The following is a 21,332-nucleotide window of genomic DNA, read 5'->3' on the forward strand; positions in this document are numbered from 1 at the left end:
AAGATCTTTTCTGTGTCTGTAGTCAAAAGAATTTGAAAGTAAATGGAAATATTAACAATTCTTAGAAGTCCTTGTTGATTTTATTCAAAAGGAACTTTTATTTTTTACAGGAAAGTCGAGTGTTAAGGACGGTGCCTTTGCTAGCAGCTTGTCTCCCTCCAGATAAATGTAAAATTTTGGTTGGTCGACGTTTTAGTGAAGACAGGTGAGTGGGATTGCCTCTGCATTTTCTGGTCCTCTGTAAATTGTGGAGATATTTTTTTCAGTGTCAACAGTGTTCTTATACTGTATTTCAAGTATGCACATTCACTTTTGATACAAGCTTCTGATTTCCAGCAAAGATAAAGTTCAGGTGGTTACTCTGCATCTCTTGGCTTTTTGCAGTTCTGCTTTTAGCTGGTACTAGGTTTGTCATGCTGTTCTGTGTGGTTCTTTTCATAGTTGCTTTGCCTGACAAAACAATTGGTGTTACCAGTAAGTAAAAATAAGTAATATTTTTTACTATAGTGTTAGAGACTGTACTTGAGAAGGGAGTTTTTCATCACTGGACTCTTTGAGTTTGTATTTTTTTCAAATCCTTTCCTCTTTCTCTTAAACTTAATTATAATAAAACATAGCTTTCAGAATGTTTTGAATTATTTTTTTATTATTCTGAGACCTTGGACAATATTGGCCTCCCTCGTAATGTTTTTAGTCTTTATTAGATGAAGTTAAGTCTTAGAAACCAGCTCCTGGTATAAATGCCAATGAAAATTTACTACATACATTTTCAATAAAAGCAAATAAAAATCATGAATACAGATGAAGGAAAGTGATTCTAAAATTGAGTTTAATCTTTGGAGAAAACTTTTTGGAGCATTCAGTGAACAAAAATGTCAGAAGGTGATTCGGAATGGTGCTCCCACACCTTTCTGCTGCATGTACAGTTACTAAAGCACATTAGAAATACATTGCTTTTCTATTAGTCCTCTATGATAATAACAGTAATAATTACCTAAGAAGTTCCAGGCTATAGGGAAATTGTACTGTCTTCCCGTTAAACCTGAAAATGAAGCAACTTTTCATACTGATGTGCACAGGGTGGAACATAATCGATACAGGCTGCTTCTAGTAAATCTCAGAAGTTTTTTAGAAGCAATGATTACACTATTAACACTTTTTCAAGTCTGAATCCAGAGATATTTCCCTAACCTAAAGGATCCTCTTTAGGTCAAAACCAGTTGTGGAACGTCTCATCTTCAAAATAGTTTAAATAGATTCTTAATGACTTCGTTCCTGTGAGGGTTTTTGCTGTAAAACATACTGGAAGTGGTAAAAAGAAACAAAGTTTTTCCTTAGGTTAATATGAATTTTGGTGATACCCAGATGCAGGCCTAAAAGCAATTAGGTAGTAGTGATGTTTCCACTGTTAAGTATCTGCAGTATGTCTGGTTTGGACTGTGGATGTGAGACTGCAGAAACTGGGGGTGCTCCATTGTGGAGTTCATCCCCACCTTCCTGGGAGGAAGAAGGATGAGAAGGGGAGAAAAGTTGTTTTTCAGCTTTGCAAAGTGTCATTTCCACATAGTTTTTTTTTCCTTAGTTATATATGCATTCTGCTGATTTTTTTATTTTTTTTTTTAATGCCATATTCCTTATTTGTAACTAGCACTTGGTGCTTTAATAGCTGGTTAGAGGATCATGTCAGTGTTATCTGGGACTTCTAGCATCCTTTCCGGCCATAAACTGAGTAGATGTGTTCAGAGAGATCACATTAATCATCTGGAATGACTTAAGTTCCTTGTCTGTTGTGGCATCTGCAGACGGGGTAGAAACTTCTCAGTATTTACCATGAATGGTGGGGGCTGCACTGGTCCCTGCCCTCCCCTTAGGGTGGGAATCTCTGCTAATGGGACTTTTAAAGCCTCATAAATTGCAGTAGTTCAGATCATGTTTTATGGCATGTTAAACTACAGGGCTTGGTCTTTTTTCTGGTTTATTAAAAGCCATGCTGTCTGTAAGCAATTTGGTTAGTGGCTACACCAGCAACTGATCAACCTTGCCCCATGTAAAGGGAAGACTTCTGCCTTTGTTACTTTGAAGAAAAAAATTGTTAAAAGAGTGCTTGCTGATACATTTTCTGAATACCATTGTTTTGAAGCACATTCAGGCCATACTTCTTTTTTTTTTTAAATTTTGTGATTATTTACTTCCTTTGCAGCTTCCACCAGAAGTGCATGATTTTGATGGGAATTGAAACAGTATACCTCTAAACGCGTGCTTGCACTGATCTTGCATGTGAGCAGTGCTTTCAGATGGAGTGGTAATATGGGGCACTTGTTCTTTTTCTGCGTACATATGGAAGACCTACTGTGTGGCAGACCTCAAAAGTGATGTCCTTGATGGTTGCCCATACATTTATAAATTATCAGAATGGAAGGGCAGTTGGCATATTTGTATTATCACAGGATCCAGCAGCTCTTGGCAACAGCTCTGAAAACTTAAAACACTTCAAGGTAGTCTTTCAGAGCATAAATAATTGTAATTATGGATTTGAGTGAAAACTAAACAAACATAGCAGCTGATTTTTTTTATTATTTTTTTATAAATCCGCTGTTACTACAGATTTCTTTAGCAGCAGCATACCAACCAGGAAACAGACCGTTAATCTGTAGATGTCAGGAGATGTCTCCTTTCAGGTGACAACAAACATCTCATCTGAACTGGGTAGCTCTTTCAGTCTTCATTTTCACTCTCTTGAACAGGAAGGCAAGTTTGTTACCCAAGTGTTTATAGGTTATTTTATGTTATATGGGTTATTTGTATAGCGCTACAGAACTACGTTTTTCCTATGCATTGTATGTATCAGCATCCAAAACTATTGAGGAGTACAGAGGGATTTCATAAGGAACCCCACATAGAATTGGGTACTAGAGAGTAACTGGGGTGACTTGAAAGCTTAACATTTAGGCCTCTGATGGTTGTGACTAAGACTGCAAATCAGGATTTATTTCTATTTTTAACTTGTGTTTAGATGAAACAGTAAACATAAAGCATGTTTTTTTAGCATTTCTTCTATCCATTTCCACCCTCTTGGGTCACCTTTCCTTGTGATTGAAAACTGATACACAAATTAGGTAGACTACATTTACCTTATTTTTGATTGACCTATATTGCAGAAAAGCTAAAGAATCAACTTTCAGAAGTCTTTCCAGAAGTAAACAGCTAATCAAAGCTTTTTGAAGTTGGTATCTTCAACATATAATTGACAAAGTAGTGGTAAAAATGAGGAGTGATGAAGTCCTAATGAAGTGCTACTTTCTGATTTTTCCCATTCTTGTCCATTCTTTTGAAATCTGGCCTTTTAGTTCTACTGAAAGTACGTAATGTTTGTATGGTGATTTGACTCATCAGATGGCATTTCTGAATTAAAAGACCAGTTCTGTTGTTTATCTGTGGGGTTTTTTTTTCTCCCCAAGTGCTCAAAAACTAACTCCTGACCTTTTTTTGTGTTAATTATTTTATTGTCAGATATTAGGGTTAATCTTCGATGTGCTAAAATAAGTAAAGCTAAAAGTGAACAGTTTGGCATGAGTACTTACTGAACAGTGTAATTGTAAAAATAGCACTTTTTTGAGTTGTCAATATTTTCTGTTCTTTTTATAGAATTCCAATGAACCCAGTATCATAGTAGTATGGCAGGCAGGAGTGTGGGAGGGTGAGGTTAACATCACTGCCAGATTGGAGATTGAATTTTATGTAACAGTGTAAAATACTTTGTTGTGTGTCTGACATACCATATTAGTGTAGGTGCTCAGCCTGTTAAATATAGGCACCTTTTAGACATCAGCTTGAAGGGTGGCATATGCAAGCTGAGGGCTCAAATCACTTGTACTGAAATTTTCAAAACTTCTATGCAAAGCAAGCGTCCTTACTTACATGAGGTAAGGCCAGTTCCATGGTAACTGGAGTTTTCATGTTTGACTTTGTGAAGTGACCAAGTATCCTGTAGCATGTATCGCTGAAAAATTGATAGTAATGAATAGCCAGACCTACCAAAACAGTGTGATAGGACTCTGGTTAATTTCTAAATTGGCAGTAATTCCAATTATTTCTATTAATTTCTGTTATAGGGCTGCTGTTTTTGTGGTGTTGATGCTGCAAAACACAGGAGTATATAGAATGATTATAACCTTGACAAAATATGTTTTTCCAATAAATTTGACTAGAGTAATTTCTAACAGCCTGTACCTTAGATTTTTGAGCATTCTGGGGAGGAAGATGTAGAGGCTAGTTTGCATTGATATCTCAGAATATTTTAATCCTGTAATAGTGAAATAAATGTATTTTTAACTGTTTATAATGATTGTAATGTGTATAACTTAATTGCTTTCATTAGGAATAGTAGGAAAATGTTTATATGCATTTTCTTACTGTTGTATCCATTTTATTTTGTTCCTCTCACCTAGGAACGCTGCTTCTCTCATGACTGTAATTGCTATTTGATTCCTTTTTTTTTTTTTTTTTCCTAATAGTGTTTTTTGCACTGACAACTCTTGCCATTCATAATACTCTTTTTCGGCCTGTCAGCATTCACATATGTCTAACTTATCCGTAATTTCCTTTCCCTTTTATTCTGCCTTCTTTGGTATGTTCAAACGTTAGAAATTTCAGATGTCTTGTCTTTTTTCTATTCTTTGATTACGTCTTCTAGCACACAAATTCACATAGCATTTTTTAATTTTCTCCCTCTTATGATATTATTTCATCTGATTATTTTAAAATCCATTACTGTTTTCATTAGCTATGCAAGCTCTTTTTGTTGGACTTAAGATTTCTAGGTCTTCCTTAGTCGATGGTATCTGAAATTCTCTAACATTAGTTAGGATAACCTCTGCTTCATTTTTTTTGTTCTTTTTAGTAAATATTTTATTATTTTCCTTAAATCAGTATCTAGTTCAGTGATTCTGGTTTTCAAAGGTGTATACAGTTCTTCAGTTGTAATGTTTTCTTAGGTTTCTAAATACTCCTGCCTCCCTCTCAGTGATGTCCAGCAGCTTCCTCCTTTCTGCTCTTACTCGGTTGTCAGAGGGTTTCCACTTTATCAGTGTTCATTGCTGAGATTATCGGCCCCAAGGCTTCTTCCTCTTCTACCTTGGTACAGCTGACAGAATGTATTAGTGTGAGTTTTCTTCTTGCCTTGTTGGTTTTCCTTTATTCTGCTCTGCACTGGCAAAAGATGGTATTTTTCTCATCCCTTCTTTTCTTCTAGTTTAAGTATTTCATATTGCTGTTCTTCTCTGCTTCAGTTTTGTGTATTGGTTCCAGACAGGCCTACTTTTTTTCTCCGCATTTGATTTTTACTGATTATATAGAGACAAATGGTAAAAACTTGCAAATCTATGCTGTTTTGGAATAGAAGGTGAGATCCTAATTCTCTGATATATTCCAGCGACTGTTAAGTTTAAGCTTGCAGTTCTTGTCTTGACTTTCATCTGTTTCAGATACTATAGCATACTTTGCCTTTGCTCTTGATGCCATCTTTGGCCTTGATAAACATAACAGTCTTTTCCCATGAAGGTACATCCAAAATTCTACTGAACAACTGTTTTCTCAGCCTACTGAACAACTTTGTCCTGATTGTTTGACAAGTCAGAATGCTATTTCTTTTGTCAGACTGAAAGCAAGTGTGTTGTTTTCAGAGCTTTTCTCTGTGTGGTGTCCTGTCATCCCACTCAATCTTGAAATGTGTACTTTGACCTCCTGTTACTCAAAGATGCCTGTTTCTTTTTGATCGTTGGTTGAATTTGTTCCTTGTCGCTGTTCAGGCTTGGTTGATTGTCCTGAAAACACTTGTAGAGGTAATTAATCTCTGTTTTATCTGTCTGAAAAATTTAATTTGCCATGAATTTTAATATGTGCATACAGAATCATAAGTCAGGTTCCTGATACACTGAAAATACTTGAGGTTTGTGCTCCCTATTATTCCTATTATAGGTTTCTTATTCCTTTACTTAATGTGTTTTATGTCTAGTTTGTTAATTACGTGATAGGGACTAGATACTTTTGTTTTGTTTTACAATTCCTCAGTGAACTGGTGTCTGGTCTCAAAAAGTGAGGGTCTTCGGTGCTAATAACGTGAATTAATGCCTAAGAATTTGTACCTGCAACTTGCATATGCAGTGCAGTATTAGGTAGGTATTTACTGTGCTACTGTAGCAGGTAGTATTTTTAGCATATCACACGTTTGAGGCTTTCTAAGCACGTCAGTGTGTGATTGCATCGCAGCAACAGACATAGCCTGAATCAAATTCGGTTATGATCATGTTGGCATGGGAACACTGTATGCCTATCCTTTCCTTCCTCCTTTTACTCCACCAGCTAAATATACACTTTTAAACAGAACTATTTAATAATCAATTGTATGCAAACTATGACACTTGGAAAATATTTCACTGAACTTTTTGTTAAATGCCCTATTAGAGAGGCCTGGCTTATGTATTTAATCTAGATCCCAAAGTTCTGACTTTGGGCATTGCCAGCAGTATGTTTAAGTGTATGCAACCCCTTTTGACAGAGCCTGTTTATTGCATGTTACGTTTGCACTGAGAGTACTCTAGACAAGAAAGTTTGCTGAACTCCCAGTGGATTATGAAGGTTGCATGGTAGCAACGATTAAGGTGATAAAGGGGAACCAAGATGGCCATTTGGTCAAGATACTGGCACACTTGAAAGAAAGATCAAATCCAAAAGTCTGCCCAGTGAAATATATTCAACAAGTTTGCTATATACAATCTAAAATTCAAGCCCTGCACTAAAAATGAAATGTTATTGTTAGTATACAAGATAGAGTGAGCAAGGGCAATTAAAAAATGTAAAGTGCAGGGGAAGGCAGAGGGGTACATAGGGCAAATGAGTGTCTCGATTTTCTGGGTAATTATTCTTTCCTGAATACAGAGTTAAGGTGTAGTTTGTATAGCTGGAGAAACAGTGTGCTGCATGGTTTCCTGAAACTGCAGTTACAGAAGCATTCACATTTTAAGGATGTCTACTTAGAGACTCTTTATAAAGAGATGATACCTCAAAAAAGGGGGTTGGAAGGGAGGGGGAAAATGTGCTAATGTCGCTTCCTAGCACTGTTTATAGGACCATACCTAACAATTGCAGTACACCCTCTGAGCAGTGGGTTTGCTGTTCAGTGTGGAAACATTAGGCGAAAACGCAACTACAGTTTCATAGTAATGAATAAAATATAACTTATGGGATTCATGTTCTTTTTAGGCTGCTAGTGAACTTTTTGCAGGCATTTTTTTAAAATAATACTGTTTGTTCCACTCAACAGGAATTTCTGGCATAAGTTGAACAGAGATGGCAACTGTCAACATGTCCAAAATTTGAATTATTTTAATTTGATCTCATAGTTATTTAAACAGCCCTGTCATTATTGCTTTTAAGTTTCATTTTATACTTTGTGACAGTTTGAGAGGACTGTTTTTGGCTTTTTTTGGGTGTGTGTGTCTGAAAAGGTAATCTTATTCTCAAACCTTCCCTTCTTGCAAATATTCAGACTTCCATAGTTTGCTAATTCTGTGCACTATATAAAATTATATACCGCAATGAATGATCACTAACAGGAAAACAGATGCAAATATCTCTGCATCTGCTACTCTGTTATTTAGGACAGTGAGGAGGCAGTTATAAGTTTACTTGCATTGCTCTCTGAAATCAAGCTACACAAATGTCCATTATATTCTGTACAGTATAGTTGCCGGCTACAGTTCAGTAGTTTAGATGAGAAATCAATTGGGTCACTTGGGAAAATTTGTTACTTCTATGAGATTTGAAGTAACTTATTTCTGTTAATTTTATAAAGCTGTTTGTGGTAATTGCATACTGTAGATATGCCACTTTTCTAGTGCATGTTCACAAATAAAAATATTCTTACTGCATCAATAGCAACTAATCGAATCTTAGTACTTACCAAATAATTGAAAACTGTTTACAAGATATCAGTCTTTATTCATGTAACTTTCTTCTAAGTTTTTTTTCATGTGCTTCAGTGTCATGTTCGTTAAACTAAATTTGCACCTTTTAACTCGACAACAAGCACTTTGAAGAAGTACTAGCTTTTAGAGTATGTATGTCTAACATCCTATATTATAGTAAACGAGTATAATGCAATACAGATATTCTGCAATACAGAAAACAAATGTTTAATTGAAGTTTTACAGACTTAGCAGGGGGTTGGGGGGAGGAACCTTGTTATTGAAATTAAGGTTTTAAGATGTTTAGAGATGTTAATAGGTGGCTAGCTTGTGTTGCATAAAAGACGTCTTAAGACTCCGTAATAAGATCTATAAAGGTCTGTTAGAATTACTGCAGTTTCTCTGGCCGACTTTCTGTATGAGTCCTACATACTTCTTGAGAGAGGATTAGACTACTTAGTCTAAGTGTATTTGTTATGTAGAGGAGAAGTTGTTTAGCCTATGATTATGGCTTCTGGGTATTGCTAAGTACTGCTCTCTGAGTTTCTCTGCAGTTAATTGCTTAAAGAAGCTCATTATAACTTAATCAGATGATTGCTATTGCTCTTCTGTAGAGAGAATATTAATTTTCTTCGTAAGAAAAATGTATGTTGGTTTTCTTATTTTTTTTTTCATAAGCTGTAAAATGTTTTAGGTAAATTTTACATTGTATGAGCAGTAGATAGGAAGAGGTTACTGAATACAGTATAAAGGGAAAAGGTGTCCTTCAGTAGAATGTGAAGACCTGTGTTTTAGTGCATAAAAAACAACCCAACAACGAGATTCTTGTGTTGGTTAGTTGCATCTTTTTTTGTGAGTTTTGTTTTGTTTTTGTTTTGTTTTGTTTTTCCTCAGAGGGGAAGAGGTTTGCAATAAACCCTTTACATCCAGGAAGTCATTAAATATTTGAGGGACTGAGGTCCTACTAACAAAGCAAAATTGTGCCAAGATAATGGCTCTGCTTTTCGTATCTTGACAGGTCTATACCTTTGGCTGCCATTGCTTTCATTGTCAAAACTAATCTGCTCACATTAGGAAATGTGACTGTTGGCATATTAGTTAGTAGCATTGGGTTTTTAAATGTTGAGATTGGTTGAAAGCCATTTTTCTAGAAAAAACTATTAGTACTCTAATAGTACTGACAGGAAGTAGTTTTCCTTTTATTACTAGCATGTGTTCACGTTTTAATTACTAGCACATGTTTTTGTTTTAATTTAAGAACAGTACATGAGAAAGGAGAAGTAAATTGAAGTTGGAATAATAGAAGACACAATAAAAAAACCTCATTATTGCCCATTATTCCACTTTAGTTTATGAAATGTTGCAGTCCAAATCCACTTGTGACAGTAACAAGAAGTTTGATATCACATACTAAGCTCCCAGTACAGACAGAAAACAGAATTGTTTCATTTACAGGTCTATGCTTAAAAGCTAATGTTATTTGGAACATTGATAATGATGGCTTTTCATTGTGGAACTGACCAGAAGTTTTGCTAATGAAGTATGTAAAATAAAGGTTTTCATAGATTAAAAAGGGTTATTTAATAGGCTGTATTTATGACTTTCTTCCCTAGTGAATAGTATTTAGTTGGAAACCTGTAATTTTACAACCCTTAAAATATTTCTCATTATTTGAAAAGATAATTTGTTTATACAATTGATCTGTTTAAAAGGGAAGAAAAAAAATCCAGATTGTATTAGAATCTAGATGTCATTTACCCACAAAATTATAGTATTTAATATGAAAATATAGTTTTTTCTCTTGCTGGATATCTCTTATGCTTCAGTCCTAACCCTAAGGGACTGTGTCTGAGTGTGGAGATGATAGAGGTTTGTGTCTTTTTAAAAAACTGATTTTATTACCTTCTGGGAATTATGGAGATCAGTATTCCTACAATCTTCCAAGTGCAGGAGTATTGAGAGAGACAAAGGCACCTGGTTATGACCAAGGAAATAGTAAAAGTGATGAGAAAAACTCACAATTTCTCATTAACCTGGTGGTTTTTCATGGATAATAAATTAGCATATGTTCTATAATATTAGTACTGTTTGCTACTAAATAGCAGTGTTGGATTTTTAAAATTTGAACACTTGCCTTTCACACTGGCAAAGTTTAATAGATCTTTGTTCAACTAAAACCACAGAGTTTGAGAGAAACTGAACATAGATATGTAATAAAAATATTTATGATACTATCTTAGCTCATTATAATCCAGTATTTGTGTTTAAATTACATGTCTCAAAAGCATGAATCTCAGAAATGATGAAATCCTGCTTGTCTTAAGTATGATCATGAGAATGTATAAATTTGTTATGACAACGTGGTTGGATACAATTCAGGCATGAATGAAAGATCTGAATACTTCTGCTTAGCAGAGATTGTTGTCAGACTAAATAGATTATATAGGCCCGTAATGCCTGCTGCATACCAAAACTAAGGCTGAACAGTGGTTTGTAAGAGAAGCAAGTATACTGCAAGTATTTCTCTTACAGAGTTCAAGACTATAGTTGCACCTTAAAACAGACCTTTTAAGTCTCATCATCTTTTTGGGCTTTATGTTTGCTGTTGGTTATGGAAAGATGGGCAGCAGATAAGAAATTTTATCTTGCTTTATTTATAGGAAGAGAAAATGTTTATCTTCATACTGATCTTACTTTTAGTTATTGCAATAAAATGTTACCTGGATTGAAGTGGAATACTATAATTGTAAATAATATACCAATGTCTAAAGTCCACAAACTGCTAATGAAAACTCAAAGCTAGTAATATATACAAATGCAGCAGGGGCAGCGCCAGGAATGAATGTTCATAGGAAAATCATAGAATCAGATTTTTTTCGTATGTGGCACTGTTACCTTTCTTTTTTGCCCTCACTAACAGAGTTGTGAATTCTTTAAAAGTCAGCCTCTGATCTGTAGGAAGAAAAGTAGTTCTTGTTTAGAAATTCAGCTGCTCAGTCTCCTCTTGAAATTTGATAGCTTCAAAGAGTCTGCCATCAGCATGTCTGTTCTGACTGAAACGGAAGGTAAAATAACTTCAGAGCATGAATGGGGAATTTAAGTCACACTTCACACAAAGAAAGACTTCAACGAAAAGGACAAGAGGAAATGGCCTCAAGTTGCACTAGGGGAGATTTAGGATAGATATTAGGAAAAATTTCTTCACAGGCTTATCGAACATTGGAACAGGATGCCCAGGGAAGCGGTTGAATCGCCATCCCTGGAGATATTTAAAAGACTTGTAGACATGGTGCTTAGGGACATGGTTTACTGGTGGTTTTGGCAGTGTAAGGTTTACGGTTGGATTTGATGATCTTAAAGCTCCTTTCACCTAGACAATTCTGTGATTCTAAAAACACTTTGTGAAGATCTAGGACTATGATGTGGAATTAGATGTAACTTTAAGTAGTCTCCAACACTAACCAGCAACCACACTGCTCTTCACTCTCTTCTTCCCCTCACAGTTCAGCCTTTTGGGCCTCACTGCTGTGCGCCTTTATCATGCCCAGCCTTGACGTTGTCTTTGATGTGTCTGCTGGAACGGGGCCACAGTCACGTTCAAGTATTTGCAGATGAGGCTGGGGTTTCAAAGACGGCAGGAGATGTTGATATTCTGAACACTGGTGAGAAGAGATACAATTAAAGGAGAAACGTCTTAAACTGAATTGTTTCTGAATCCAAGTTGTCCTAAGTTGTCAGGCAAACTCATTTGTGGAGATGTTTCATAAACAAAGCTTTGTTGTGAGGCATGTGGTCTAGCTATCATCTGGACAGCAACTGCTGCCCCCAGCACAAACATTCCCCCTCATTCTGCATATGCACTACCAAAGCTACATGTCTTGATGACAGGCATGTTCTATTTTGCCATGTTAGAATAACAAATGTTGCAAAGCTGTGTGCTACTGTATGTCAAAAGATGTCAAGAAAAGCAAGAAGACTGTATTTCTGACTGTGGGCAGCTACTGTATGAAATTCATCCATCATAATAACCAACTGTTCCTTCAGTAGCTTGCACTAGCTTATTCTGGTGTGATTTGTAAAAGTCCCTCCCCATCTCTCCTGTAGGTCCCCTCTAAGTGCTGGAAGACTGCTATAAGGTCTCCCCAGAGCTTTCTCCTCTCCAGGCTGAACTAACCCAACTCTCTCAGCCTGTCTTCATAGGAGAGGTGTTCCAGCCCTCTGATCATCATCATGGCCCTCTACTGGACCCATTCCAGCAGGTCCACATCCTTCTTATGTTAGGAGGCCCAGAGCTGGATGCAGTGCTCCAGGTGGGGTCTCACCAGAGCGAAGTAGAGGGACAGAATCACCTCCCTCAGTCTGCTGATCACAGGATGCCATTGGCTTTCTGGGCTGTGAGTGCACATTGCCGACTCATGTTGAATTTCTCGTCCACCAAAACCCCCAAGTCCTTCTCCTCAGGGCTGTTCTCAATCCATTCTCTGCCCGGCCTGTATTTGTGTTTGGGATTGCCCAGACCTCTGTGTAGAACCTTGCACTTGGCCTGGTTGAACTTCATGAGGTTTGCACAGGCCCACCTCTCAAGCCTGTCCCAGGTCCCTCTGAATGGCATCCCTTCCTTCCAATGTGTCAACTGCTCCACACAGCTTGGGGTCATCAGCAGAATTGCTGAGGGTGCACTCAATCCCACTGTCCATGTCTCTGACAAAGATGTTAAACAGCACCAGTCCCAGTACTTACCCCTGCAGAACTCCACTTGTAACTGATTTCTAGTTGGACATCGACTGCAACTCTTTAAGTGCTGCCACCTAACGTTGTCCACCGAGTGGTCCATCTGTCAAATCCATGTCCATGTCCACGAATCTGTTTGGAGACAAGGATGTTGTGCAGGACAGTGTCAAATGCTCTGTACAAGTCCAGGTGGATGACCACCAATGCTGTAATGCTGTTGTAGAAGGCCACCAAGTATGTCAAGCACAATTACCCTTAATGAAGCCATGTTGGCTGTCACCAATTGCCTCCTTATTTTCCATGTGTCTTAGCAGAGTTTTCAGGAGGATCTGTTCCTTATCTTGCTGGGCACACAGGTGAGAGTGACCACCCTGCAGTTTTCCCGGTATTTCTTTTTTCCGTTTTTGAAAATGGGACTTTTCCAGTCAGTGAGAACTTCACCGCATTGCCACAACTTCTCAAATATGATGGATAGTGGCCTAGCAGTTTCATCCACCGGTTTCCTCAGGACCTGCAGATGAATCTCATCACGTCCCCTGGACTTGTGCACCTTCAGGTTCCTTAGGTGATCTTGAACCTGGTCTTCTCCTACAGTGGGTGATTCCTCCTTTTCCCAATCTGTACAAGTCCAGGTGGATGACCACCAATGCTGTAATGCTGTTGTAGAAGGCCACCAAGTATGTCAAGCACAATTACCCTTAATGAAGCCATGTTGGCTGTCACCAATTGCCTCCTTATTTTCCATGTGTCTTAGCAGAGTTTTCAGGAGGATCTGTTCCTTATCTTGCTGGGCACACAGGTGAGAGTGACCACCCTGCAGTTTTCCCGGTATTTCTTTTTTCCGTTTTTGAAAATGGGACTTTTCCAGTCAGTGAGAACTTCACCGCATTGCCACAACTTCTCAAATATGATGGATAGTGGCCTAGCAGTTTCATCCACCGGTTTCCTCAGGACCTGCAGATGAATCTCATCACGTCCCCTGGACTTGTGCACCTTCAGGTTCCTTAGGTGATCTTGAACCTGGTCTTCTCCTACAGTGGGTGATTCCTCCTTTTCCCAATCCCTGCCTTTGCCTTCTGCAACTTGGATGTTGTGGCTAGAGCCCTTGCTGGTGAAGGCTGAGGCAAAAAAGTCATTGAGCACCTCAGCCTTCTCCATATCCTGGGTGACCAGATCTCCCCTTTCCTTCCAGAGAGGGCCCACATTTTCCTTAGTCTTCCTTTTATCACCAACATACCTATGGAAGCTTTCCTTGTTGCCCTTGATGTCCCAGGCCAGCTTTAACTCTTTTAGCTTTCCTGACCTAATCCCTGTCTGCTCAGACAATTTCTCTGTATTTGTCCCAGGCTATTTGTCCCAGGCTACCTGTCCTTGCTTCCCCTCTCTGTAGGCTTCCTTTTTTTTTTGAGTTTGTTGAGGAGCTCCTTGTTCATCCATGCAGGCCTCCTGGTGTTTTTGACTGTCTTCCTCTTTGTTGGGATGTATTACTCCTGAACTTGGAGGAGATAATCCTTGAATATTAGCCAGTTTTCCCTGGCCCTTTTACCCAGGACTTTATCCCATGGTACTCTAAGTCTATAGATCTAAAAGAAAGAAGCAAACAAAAAACACCTCAAAGGTTAAAGACCTCCCAGAAGAGTGGCTACAATCCTGGTGCCACTTAGCCAATTCCTCTTTCAGCTTTTAGCATTTTGGAGGACTTGGGATCAGAGATGTGTCTTGCTAGGAAGCCGCTTATCTACCTCCCAGTGCAGTGATCTTGTGTGGACTGAAATTTCTGTCTAGTCAACTTAAGCAAGGCAGTCTGGACTGCCAGCTGACCTGGTACTAAGCTTTTGTTAACTAAGGGTTTTCCACCCTTGTTTTGCAGGGGAAATTTAGGCAAGGACAAAAAGCAAAAGTACATTTTCCTGGGTAGCACAGGAGTAAGGAGCTTCTGCTGTGGCTCTGAGGAAGGTTTTAAAGCTGGTGTATATCCTTTAATATTTCATGAGTCATCGTAAATACAAATATCAACCTAAATGGAATTGTCTCCTGTATTTTTCATAAGCCATACTATTTGTCTCAAATCATTCTTGTACTTAAACAATGGGATAAATTATTCATGTTAAAAAAGTCTCAATATTATCATTGTGTGAATTTGTTTTGCTAGTAGGATTATATACACTTACTTTTAGAAGTAAAACTCTGTGACAATGACATGTAATTCCTAGTCCTTTTAGTTATATGCTGTAGTAAGCTTAAGCATCAAAGTGAAAGCTTATAGGCAAAAAAAAAAACTTGTACGGTGCGGATCAGCTTTTCAAAGGAGCTTAGCCAGCAACAGCTCTGTCTCACCATTATAGTGAAATGGCTAATTTTTCACAGTTGTTTCCTATAAGTTTCCTTTAAAAACATCTGACTCTTGTAGAGAAATCCTGCCCTGTAGCAGTATCTCAGAAGTGGTGTGTGATTGAATACACCGTATTACAGTATTTACCCAAAGCAACCATGTCAGAAGCATATTCTTGCTAAGTGACTGTGAAAAGTGATATTGTTGATATGTACTTGCCTTTTGAATGTCATATCAATTTATTCAGTTAGCAGATTGATTTTTATTTACCAAAAAGAAATTCAGTCTTTGATTGAGGCTTTTCATTTTATTCTTAGATCTAATTAAATGCGGCTGAAGGATGTACATAAGAACTGTTTTGAGGGACAAAATCTTAATGGTGGTACTATGTGAGTAGAAAAAGTCCAATTGCACTACCTATCAGCAACAAACTAAGAGGAAGGAAATCCAGCAAATACAAAACCTGTAGTGGAATTAACAGGATGTATCTGTGTAGAAAACAATACAAAAATATTTTTGAACTTGTTTCATGCAAACTATATCCCTTTCTTAGCAAATCTCTAGAAATCACTAGATGTTTATGTTTAGTTGATTCATCCTGTGCTGTTCTAAGGAAGAACCGTGTGTTTTATGAATGGAAGGCACATGTTTTAATAAAGCTACTGACGTGGGCTGTGACTGCCAGTGTGAACCACAACCTAGAAGAGGTTGTGCAGCATACACTTCTGAGAACTTGTTCCTGTGAAAGGAAAGAGTACTAAATATCTCTCCGCATGTGCTCAGTGTCACTCCAGGATTAAGTGTGGATAGTAAACTTTTTGAAGGTAACAGCAACTCCTACTAGTTTGTAAAGAGCTCTTATGGCAGTATATGCATAATCAGCCTTCAAATCCTAGGTTAAATTAGTGGGAGAAATTTACAAAATTTGTTTCAACTGCTCCCTACCTTTGCTTTTGCATATAAATTGTAAACTGAAATGACTGAAATTCTTGGATGACTATGCATTGAAAACCATTGTTTTCAACTGAATCGTATTTTGAAGACTAAGACTTCAATTGTGGCATTCATAATATGAACTTGTAGTGATTCATAATCATTATGGTTTGGGCTTAGTTTTAAGAATTCATTATTTTTAATTTTTTTTAATCATTCAAGAGTCATTGATATGAAAGCTCTGCTACCCACAACTGAAATACTTTGCTCTTTGAGGAACTGGATTCTTAAGACAATAGTCTGAAAATAATGACCAATTTTCTAGATTTAAACCTTGAGTACCAGGTAGCCTGTAGTGAGATACCTCCTTGCTTTTGTGTGTAGCATGATTTTTGGTTAAACTGAAGTGATACCAAATTACCATAACATAAGTAAGGTTTTAAACAAATAGTGGGCAGAGAAGTTTCCATGTACTTCTGTTTGCCACATACTTACCTTACAGATTTCCTGTCTCTATTTACACTTCTTTTACTGTTCATTTTGGAAGAAAAGATCATGACTTTTTTTTTTTTTTTTTTTTTTTTTTTAGTAGATAATGTTGACAGCAATGAACCATGTACTGTTGAACAGTCTGGACTGCTTGCCTGAGGTGGGCAAGGATGCTCAAATATTGAAATACTAGCTCTGGGCTTATTGGTACACTGAATTTAGTTCCTCTTTCATTTCAAATGTTTGCTCTATGGTCCTATATGAGTCTTAGGCTCAGGATCTCAATGTCTTAGACACTGCTATTCTGCTTGAATCTAGCACTGACCAAATTGTGTTTTCACATATATCCCCAGAGAGTTGATAATGGAGTGCTCAGATGTGAAGTACACCTAGTATATATCAACTCAAACGCCATAGAATCATAGAATCATTTAGGTTGGAAAAGACCCTTGGGATCATCGAGTCCAACCATCAACCGTACTCTACAAAATTCTCCCCTACACCATATCCCCCAACACCACATCTAAACGACTCTTACACACATCCAAGGATGGTGACTCAATCACCTCCCTGGGCAGCCTATTCCAATGCCCAACCACTCTTTCTCTGAAAAATTCTTTCCTAATGTTCAGTCTAAAGCTATCCTGTTGGAACTTGAAGCCATTCCCTCTCGTTCTGTCACTGATTACCTGTGAGAAGAGGCCATTATCTTCCCTAACCTTTATTTTTTTCTTTCTGTCCCCCAAGCCCCTTCAAGAAAGGAGGTTCTTGCTTGATTTTTGGAGGAGTGGTGCAGGTGGCCAACTCTAGGGTCTTAAAAGCAGTAAGGCCACAGTGGCACTAAGAATTTCTCTGTGTGAACTCCCATATTTACATCCTGCCTGTTTCTGTATTCATGCTCTAACACCTAGTGGTTCTTGATAGGTAGCATGGAGAACCCACTGTGTGCTGGCTATTGTTAACCTTGTTCTGATACACCTTATTTTCTCTGATAAGCTGTACTGCCTTCCTTTTCCACTTTAGGGCATAAATAGTCACACACTATTTCAACTACATATTGCTCTTCTCCTCCTACCATATCCGTTACTCTTTATAACCTCTGAGGTACTATGCAGAATTAATCTCTTATTTGTCACATACTTCAGACAGCCTTTCCTTTGTATTTCTTCCTGCTTTCTGATTGAGGCAGTTCTGAAGTATACATTGCGAGACTGCTGAAATTGATTCAAGACAAGTAATGCAGTCTTTGTTACAAGGCCAGTTTTTTCTCAGATTCCCTCTTACCAGACTACTTGACTAGCTGGTTTTTGAGGCTTCTAACACTACTTAAATTACAATGCCTTTCACAAATTTTTATGGACTAACTTACAGCAAAAACTTCAGGAATTTCCATGTACAAGGAGTTGAACACAAATAGACAGTAGTTATTCCTCTCATACCAGCGCCAAATGTAGAAGCCAACAGGAAGGAAGAAGGGAATGTACAAGTTGGGGGACTGTAACTGTAAAAATAGTAATTTAAAAAAACACATTAATAGAGATGGCAAAATTTTTAAAAAATGTCCTCTAGATGTGGACCATGAATTGCTAACGTTCTTTATACAGATAAGGTTCAAAATGGGATGATTGTTGTATTTTTGTGCTATGTGCTTGAACAACATTTTCTAGAATGCATATTTTAAATTTTCATAAACAATTCAAAACATCTTTGGTTCAAATAGACATTAGAGGCTTAATGATTACAGCATTGTAAAATATTATTGATATATTGCTTTATCAAGTTTTCGTTGATGACTTTTGTGGGTAGCTTTTTCCTCCCCCCTTACAAACGGAGGGAGAACCAACCTTTGAGGTGCTGGAAAGAAAAAGCGGTAGCTGAGCAGTAGACCATTTTTGAAACATAAGTAAATTTTGGAGATGAGTGGGAGTTAGTAACTTGGAATATCTGCAAGTATGTATTTATCATGAAAACTCTTAATAATTATTTTCATTTTGTGTGTCTGTGCATTGAAGGTATCCTGAATTAGCAACTGTGTGCAGAAGTCCCAATACTCTAATTTTGTATCCTGGAGCTGAAGCAACCAATTTGGAAGAAGTTGCTGTGATGTCTGCTAGTCCATCTGTCATGATCATCATCGACGGCACATGGAGTCAGGCTAAAGATATATTTTACAAAAATTCTCTCTTCCGGCTTCCCAAGCAAGTGAGTTACGATATGTAAAATAAAAATTTTAAGTGTGTCTAATAGATGCTTACTTTCCGATCAGCCAGAAGGGAGTGTTTTTGTGAGGATGAAAATCATGAAAATCTTTTCTTCTTTTCAGCTATAGCCAGCTGACAAGATAAAGAAAACTTGAACAATTAAATAAAATAACCTAATAAGATTGTGAGAATGACGACTGTAAATATTGGGGGAGTTTCACTTTGTCACTTGAAATTTGATTTTGTTTGTTTTGAGTTGATGGATCTGACTTCACAGTGAATCATTGTTACCCCAAATTGATAGCTGGTTTGTGTAGAAAATTTTTGCCTAAGATGTTAGAACATGTACAATGAAATTCACAGGCTTTTTCCCCTGCATAAGTATTTTGCATTGCAGTAACAGGAAAACTGAAAGCAGAAATTTGTAGCCTCTTACAAAAGCATCACGTTCTTTCCCACATATTTGGTCCTTTGGTCCCCACCATATTAAAAACTTTCTGACTTTTGGCAATTGTTCCTTAGAATTTAAGCAGAATGAATACTGGCAATGTGTGGTTTGGAGTTTTGTTGGGTTTTTTTGTTTGTTTGTTTGTGTTTGTTTTTTCTTAGGAACATCAACTGCCAAAAAGGCTTAAGCTGTGGTTATACAATTATTACAGCTGTCCCTGCCCTAATGAAAACACCCTAAATTGTAATACGATGTTGATAACATTAGTGGACGTAGGTTGCCGTTGCTGGATTGTGAATGGTATAATACTACTTTTCAAGGGAATTTTTAGTGGATAATTGAATATGACTTTGGCACAGGAGTCTTGAATGTAAGTTTTGAAAGTAAAACTTAATCTCGTGTGACTCAGTTGCTGTTATTTAGTAAGTTTTTCTCCTGTTATTAAATTGAACTCATATTTGTCATATAAACACACCAGGTGGTATTTCTTTATGTACTACAATGGTGTGTCTGAGTTAAAGGCTCAAATTACAGATTTTCTAGGAAAGGCTCTATTTTTGCACACTGCTGTTTTGTACCTGAAAATTGTACATGATTCATAACCAACTCCTCCTAAATCCAGAAGTGGAAAAATGTCACTGGTTGGATTCTTTGCAAATAGTTGGATTACTCCAATTTGCTTGGAAGTCAAATTGCTGTCCGAAGTTTAGTGCTGCCATTGCTTTAGGTTCCCTCCTGTGTTGGTTCTTACAATGAAATTCTTGATTTGGCTTCTGACCAGTTTCCCTGTGGTCATGCTGGTCGGGAGCTGGGGTGTGGCAGAGCACACGGCTCCTGGAGGTGTGAAGGGCTTCTGCCCTTGTGAAATGTCAAATGCAATGAACCTGTGTAGGTAGCTGTCTTAACCCCAGTCTTTGCTCTAATTCGTGGCTAGTTTGCAGTTCCTCCTTTACTGGGCTTTTTTGAAACTTCTGGGGACTGCAGCCTTTTGGTGTGAAATCACAATTATGTAAGTGTTATAAGATATTTGTTTCCATCAGCTACATCAGTTTTGCTGTCCAAAATCACACAGAGGAGAAGTTCTGGTACAGATAAAAATTTTGTCCTGATCGCTTGGGTTCTCGTAGGTGGCATGATGCCTGCAAGATATTTCTACCCATGTATTCTTACAATAGTGTGTCTTACAGGGATGATTTTCAAGATGTATAAAAATACTGTATGCTAGGTGGTATAAAATGAGATTTTATTTCTCTTCGTTAAGTATATTCGTAAGACTAGGATTATTTGTCCAGGTGTAATTCGTTGACAAAGCTGTCATTTTCATTCAGGGGCATTATTGAAAGTATATGGCAGAGAAAGCATTAGTACCAATAGTTTCACTAACAGAAAAAATTCTCTTCATCGTCAGTTCACCTTTTGGTCAGTGAAAAGATGACTGCCCCTTCAGGGGGACAGAGGAGGTGGCAATTTGCAAAGTTAAAAACCAAAGCGTTATGATTATGATGTTAGAGCAGTTTAAATGGAGTAGCGTTAGTTGACATGCTGCTAATTCAAAAAAAGAACTACTGTAAGTCTTATAAGTAATTTGGTTTGGGGGATGAAATCTATTTTATATCAAATCTGGGAGCTGTTTTTAGGCTTTTACTATGGTATAGCAATTACGTTATATTGGTGTAAGTGAAACGGAAGAGTAGATTTTAGGTTTTAGTCAAATTATTTTGGACTTCAGAGGAAGATAGTGAAACAGATGGAAATTACATCCAGGAACTTATGGGATTCATTTCAGTGTATCTAAATTTAACTGCAACTTTCTGAATAGATTTTATGGAATTTATTTCACTGCAATCCATTTCAAATTCTGCAGAACATTTGTCATATGCTGAGGCACGTGACTTGCCTTTAAGTGAAAAACTGTTTCCATTCATAACATCTTAAGTTGGGCTTTGCCAAATTTGCCAGCAAAAGTAAAAAATCACAAACTCTGTAAACTGGCTATTCTCAATTGCAGAGTGTATTACTGTATTAGAGAAAGCAGAAGAAAACACTTTTTTCCTGATCTGTTCACTTGGAGGGAGGTGTAGATAAAGGAGAAATTGGTTTTCATTCTTGTCTAAAACTTTGTTCCTTCTAAAACAGTGTTAGTTTTGTTAGCCAAAGCCACTAATTATTCCTGTTCTTTTGCTGCTGCCTTTTTTCATTTTTTTTCTTTTTTTTTTTTTTTTTTTTTTTGTTTT

The 21,332-nt window shown here is 37.4% G+C and overlaps 1 protein-coding gene across 1 annotated transcript in view; it reads left to right on the top strand.

The window, feature by feature from the left end:
- The window catches only part of DTWD2 (DTW domain containing 2), a 68,454-nt gene that overhangs the window by 14,788 nt on the left and 32,334 nt on the right, over positions 1 to 21,332 (top strand). Inside the window, exons 4-5 of the mRNA XM_014953424.1 lie at positions 111 to 205; positions 18,462 to 18,651. Coding sequence (XP_014808910.1) covers positions 111 to 205; positions 18,462 to 18,651 — 285 coding nt within the window. The remainder of the gene's footprint in view (positions 1 to 110; positions 206 to 18,461; positions 18,652 to 21,332) is intronic.

Source organism: Calidris pugnax, unplaced genomic scaffold (genome assembly GCF_001431845.1).
Source record: "Calidris pugnax isolate Ruff unplaced genomic scaffold, ASM143184v1 scaffold209, whole genome shotgun sequence".
In the NCBI taxonomy this organism is placed as follows: domain Eukaryota; kingdom Metazoa; phylum Chordata; class Aves; order Charadriiformes; family Scolopacidae; genus Calidris; species Calidris pugnax.